Genomic DNA, 6,000 nt, shown 5'->3' with positions numbered 1-6,000 from the left:
GATGGGTGTTGAATTGTGGTTAAATGGGTGTTGAATGGGTGTTGAATGGGTGTTGAATGGGTGGTAAATAGGTGATGAATTGGTGTTAAATGGGTGATAAATGGGTGATAAATGGGTGTTAGATGGGTGATAAATTGGTGTTAAAAGGGTGATAAATGGGTGATAAATGGGTGTTAGATGGGTGTTGAATTGTGGTTAAATGGGTGTTGAATGGGTGTTGAATGGGTGTTTAATTGTGGTTAAATGGGTGATAAATTGGTGTTAGATTGGTGTTAAATTGGGTGATAAATGAGTAATAAATTGGTGTTAGATAGGGTGTTAAATTGGATGCTCGATTGAGTGCTAAATTGGGCGTTACATTGGGTGCTAAACCGGGTGCTAGCTTGGGTGCTAACTTGAGTGCTAACTCTGGTGTTAAATTGGGTGCTAGATAGGGTGTTAAATTAGGTGCTAAATGGGTGTTGAATGAGTTAAATGGGTGTTAAATTGGGTGCTCAATGAATGCTAAAGTGGCGTGATAAATGGGTGTTAAATCGGGTGTTAAATGGGTGTTCAGTGGGTGATAAATTGAGTGATAAATTGGGAGTTAAATAGGGCGTCAAATGGGTGTTAGATAGGGTGTTAAGTTAGGTGCTTAATTTGATGCTGGATTGAGGGCTAATTTGGGTGTTTGATTGCGTGTTAAGTGAAGTGCTAAATGGATGTTAATTTGAGTGTTAGACAGGATGTTGATGGATGTTGATGGATGCTGAACTGGGTGCTAAGCTGGGTACTAAATTGAGTGCTACATGTGTGCTGAAATGGGTGCTAAATGTGTGTTTACTTGGGTGCTAAATGGATGCTGAACTGGATGCTGAACTGAGGGCTAAACTGCAAAACTGGGTGTTAAACTGGATGCCAAACTGGATGCTAAATTGGGTGATAAATAGATGATGAATGGGTGTTAAATTGGTGTTAAATGGGTGTTGAATGAGTTTAATGGGTGTTAAATTGAGTGCTCAATAGATGCTAAAGTCGGGTGATAAATTGGGTGTTGAATTGGTGTAAATCGGGTGCAAGATGGGGTGTTATATTCGGTGCTAAATTGGATGCTGGATTGAGCGCTAAGTTGGGCGTTACATTGGGTGCTAAGTTGGGTGCTAAGTTGGGTGCTAACTTTGGTGCTAACTTTGGTGCTAACTTTGGTGCTAACTTTGGTGTTAATTTGGGTGTTAAACTGGGTGTTAGATAGGGTGTTAAATTAGATGCTAGATGAGGTGCTAAATTAGGTGCTAAATGGGTGTTAAATGAGTTAATGGGTGTTAAATTGGGTGCTCAATGAATGCTAAAGTGGGGTGATAAATTGGGCGTTGAATGGGTGTTAAATTGGGGGTTAGATTGCGAATAATAAATTCCCAATTTTTTAATGGGAATTCAGTCCTGTGCACTTAAGAGAGACGCGGAACTTAACAAAATTATTATGGCTCCTCCCCACGATTTTCAAGGTCTACACTAAAAGCCGTGGCGAGTCGCAGGAAGTGGGCTCCTTAACTCCAATACAACCATCTGGGTTATAGCGACTATTACAGTAGACATATCCTAGGACGATGACGTGATGTCCAATACGTACACAGATACGGGCCAAGAGAACCATGAGGCCGTGACTAACAGAAGGCGACGGGCCGAGTTTCGACACTTGGTACGTGGATGGGAGTTGTTTAAAGGTTTTATATGTATTCATTGTATAATTTAGTGCCTTTGGTGGGCACTAAAATTGGGTCAGTATAATAAGGCACTATATTAGGGCACTACGGGGATCTATATTAGGGCACTAAAGTGGGGCACTGAATCAGGGTACTGAATTAGGAACCTAGAGCAATAAGCCAGAGCACTAAGTCCGGGCCCTGAATTGGGGCACTAAAATAGGGCACTGAGCTCGGGCACTATATTAGGGCATCGTATTGCGGCTCTATATTGGGCATTATATATTGGGAATTATATTGGGGCACTATCCCAGGGCAATACCCAGGGCACTGAAGTATGGCATCGGATTCGGGCGTCGGATTCGAGAATTGTGTTGGGACACTATTTTTGAGCACTCAATTAGCGCACTAACATAGGGCACTAAAGTAGGGCACTAAAGTAGGGCACTAAAGTAGGGCACTAAAGTGGGGCACTAAAGTAGGGCACTCAAGTAGGGCACTCAAGTAGGGCACTCAAGTAGGGCACTTAATCAGGGCACTTAATCAGGGCACTAGATTCGAGCATTTTTTGGGACTCTTTATTGGGTATTTTCTTGTACAGACATTGGCACTCTATTGGGGCACTATAATAGGGCACATCGGGCCCCGAAATCTTCCCTCGACCTATGGGTCTGGCGGTGCGGGCCAAGTCGACGCGACTCTGGGCGCCCCTGGCGTTGGGCTGAACACGTGGATATCAAGCCAGGCCGGGCCCTGGAAATGGGGCAGATTGGACATGGAAGGAGGCCGCGAATTGGCTCGATGCCGGGACCCTGAGCCGGGGCTTGAAATCAGGCTCGAAAAAAAAAATCCACCCAAACGGGAAAAAGTAGGGCTCGGGGCGGGGCTACATTGGAGGACTAAATTGGGCCAGTTCAGTCAGAGCGCGGGACCATGGACCCATCATATTGGGCCATCTTTGGGCCATCTTTGGGCCATCTTTGGGCCGTCACTTTGGCCAGTCCAGCCAGTGCGCTGGGCTATCAGCTGGCTGTCCATCATGGACCACTCCGTTCTTTTTTTTTTTTGTTGCGCCGTCACACCGGACCACAGGGCCTTATCATCGGACCATCCAGGACATTTCCAGGCCCGCTATTGAGGGCCGCGAACCGGCCCCAAAAAAGGGCCCCAAAAACGGGCCCCAAAAACTGGCCCCAGCAACCGGCGCCGCGCACTGGCGCCAACTCCCCCGCCGGTTCTCCAAACCACCCTCAACTCCTCCCTCTTTTCCCCCATTCCCCCCTTTTTCCCCCCTTTTTCCCCCCTTTTTCCCATCCAGATCCCACCATGGTCCAAGCCATCATCGCGCCCTCCATCCTCGCGTCCGACTTCGCCAACTTGGGCTGTGAGTGCCGCCGCATGTACGCGCTGGGCGCCGACTGGCTCCACATCGACGTCATGGACGGCAACTTCGTGCCCAACATCTCCATGGGCCCGCCCGTGGTGGCCAGCTTGCGCAGGCACATCCCGCGCAAGGCCACAAACACGTTTTTCGACTGCCACATGATGGTGGCGTGCCCGGAACAGTGGGTGCCGGAGATCGCGCAGGCCGGCGGCGACCAGTTCACGTTCCACTACGAGTCCACGGCCAACCCCGCCGACTTGATCAAGCTCATCAAGCTGCACGGCATGCGCGCCGCGTGCGCCGTCAAGCCGGGCACCGCCGCGGACGTGGTCGACGAGTTGGGCGCCCTGTTGGACATGGTGCTAGTCATGACCGTGGAGCCCGGCTTCGGCGGCCAGAAGTTCATGGCGGCCATGATGCCCAAGGTGGCGCAGTTGCGCGCGCGCTTCCCGCACTTGGACATCCAGGTGGACGGCGGCTTGGGCAGGGACACCGTGCCTGTTGCCGCGGACGCCGGCGCCAACGTGATTGTGGCGGGCACGTCGTGCTTCTCTGCGCCGGAGCCGGCCGAGTTCATCGCGTACATGCGGGACACGGTCAACGCGCGCTTGCGGGAAAAGGGCATCTACACCGGCGAGTAGTGCGGCGGTGGTGCGGCGGTGTGGAGCGCCAGAGACGCCGCGTGTGTTGACATTGCGTAGAGACGACATCTGAGGGGCTGTGTCGGCCGTAGCTGGCGAGTGGCGTGCACTTGATCTGAGACGGTAGAGCGGTGTGCATTGGAGTTGAGACGGCAGTGTGGGTGTGGGCATTGATCTGAGAGAGATCGGCAGTGCTGAGTGACGGGCTCGATTGATGCGCATCAAAGGTGGAGACGGCCTGGTTCGGCCAGGGTCAGATATAGGACAAGGACACTGTTCGTGCCCGGCGGTGGCAAGTGCTGGCTTTTGCCGGCAGAGACGTGTCCGTGTTTATTGCCGAATCTTACAAAGCCCGTGTTTCTTTCTGATGGTAAACGAAAGTTGAAATGGGCCTCTACATGTTCGATTGGCTCGGATATGTGGGCAAGAGACGCTCCCAAGATTTCATTTGAGCTGTGCAAAATGTCAGACAAAGCCAGTTAATTGAACTTATGTGCGTTTCAAGCCTACCACCATAGAGTTGTCCACCATGAAAAACGAAAGAGATCGAGCCAAAAAATCAATATAACCAGGGGCTGAAACAATGAGGAATAATTGCGCTGTCTTGACCCCTGCTAAAGCATAGACCCTGCTCATCGCCAAACTCCAAATACTCATATAGATTGGGTATTAGTGGCGCAATCATGTTACATTGGTAAGGTTATGTTGAAATTAAAAGGTGATTTCAACTTTGAAGGGGTTGATAATGCAAATAGGGACAATGCGATAACTTGTTGGTTTTCAATAGTCTTTTTTCTTTGGGAAGGTTCTGAAAACAAGTATCTGAATGTGTGCAGATGCAATGTTTAAACAATAGACTGTATTTGATGTACTTGCTCTCTGCACTAAATACTTGAATTAGCCGGTGCTTCGGTATTCAGATCTAAGAGCTGGTTTCAGAACTAATACTCAAATGATTTGACTGCGGGCCGTTTGAGTTTGAAAACTCTCTAATGAAGCGTTGATCTTATGATAAAATAATCCATCAGCACGACATCACGAAGATAGCGGGCATAATCCAATGTTCAAGAGGGCCAAATTCACGGCTCTTTAGCTGATAGAAAAGTTGGGTTCGACCAGGGGTGTTTCTAATTATTGTATCCGTTGAAAACAGTTATATTGAGGCAGGCTTTCAGGAAGAACTACAAATCATTCGATTGTGAACTATAGCTACTGAGGGCGAGAACTCTGCTACGCTTGTTATGCTCTTTCAAGTCCACAATATGAGAAAGTCGTTTACGGAAATCAAACAAGTACTATTTTCAATTTAACCAAAGCTTTCTCTGCATTTTCAAGTGCTGTTTCCCTGATCTCCGAAGGTTTACTTGAACTCAAAAGATCTACGCTTCTCAGCACTAAATCTGCCTGCTACTCAAATCGAAGACGGAAACTCATACACAGAAAGATTATCAATACAACATATTATTATGGAGCAACATTTGCAACCTTTATGAATATGAGAAGGGCTCCGTATTGCTTATGATCCAGCATCAAGACTTGCTAGTGCTTTGTAAATGTAGAGTTCTGTTTATTCCTGTATATCTTACGAGTGGAGAAAACATCGAAGAGGCGAAGACCACACCGATGTATTTTTTTGATTTTTTTTGATCTTTTTTGTTTTTTTTGATTTTTTTTTTTCTTTGATTTCTTTGTTTTCAAAACAAATAGAAATTGCGGCCTGTTTCAACCGTCGTTCATCAGTCTACGAGCGATGTGGCAATCAAATTAGTAGCACGGCGCTGTCCATTGACCCAGTGGCCAGCAATTGTCTCAGGTTCTGAGACATGAATATCTTCTTGGTGGGGCTTTTTGAAAATCTTCTTCGCTTATTTCGGCCAACACCAGAAAAGGATTAGATTTAGAGGAGGGCTGTTTCATTGATGGGTTTGACCCCAAGAAAACCTTCTGATCGGTCAGGATTGATCCCGTTGTTGTCGCCATGGTGACGCTCCGTTCAGATCTTTTCCGAGAATTTCTGCGTTTCCTGCCTTGAACTATCCAACCATCATCAGAAATATTAGATACCAAAATATCAGATATTTCAACGTTAGTTCCGACATGTTTGGAGCCCATTTCCTCTCCCGCGTCTTGGGGAGATTCTTGGAGCGAATTCTGAGTGTATTCTTGGCTGAGTTCCAGATCTTTCTCATCAATAGATTCGAAAGCCATGCCCATACCATTGCTGACTACATTCAGGTTCGGCACCTCGTCGTTTCCTATAGTCAAGTCCATAGCCAGAGAACTGCCACAAATC

At 47.6% G+C, this 6,000-nt stretch overlaps 1 protein-coding gene across 1 annotated transcript; it reads left to right on the top strand.

Annotated features, from left to right (window-relative positions):
• Positions 1-3,008: 3,008 nt before the first annotated feature.
• Positions 3,009-3,707, top strand: METBIDRAFT_10894 (ribulose-phosphate 3-epimerase; the record flags this gene model as incomplete). Its single annotated transcript, XM_018853876.1, has 1 exon — positions 3,009-3,707. The coding sequence occupies one exon, from the start codon at positions 3,009-3,011 to the stop codon at positions 3,705-3,707; it is 699 nt and encodes a 232-aa protein (XP_018712486.1).
• Between the last annotated feature and the right edge of the window lie 2,293 nt (positions 3,708-6,000).

This window comes from Metschnikowia bicuspidata, assembly GCF_001664035.1.
Source record: "Metschnikowia bicuspidata var. bicuspidata NRRL YB-4993 chromosome Unknown METBIscaffold_2, whole genome shotgun sequence".
Taxonomy (NCBI): Eukaryota; Fungi; Ascomycota; class Pichiomycetes; order Serinales; family Metschnikowiaceae; genus Metschnikowia; species Metschnikowia bicuspidata.
Note: the sequence above shows the minus strand (reverse complement) of the source record. Positions and strands in the feature narration are given on the sequence as shown.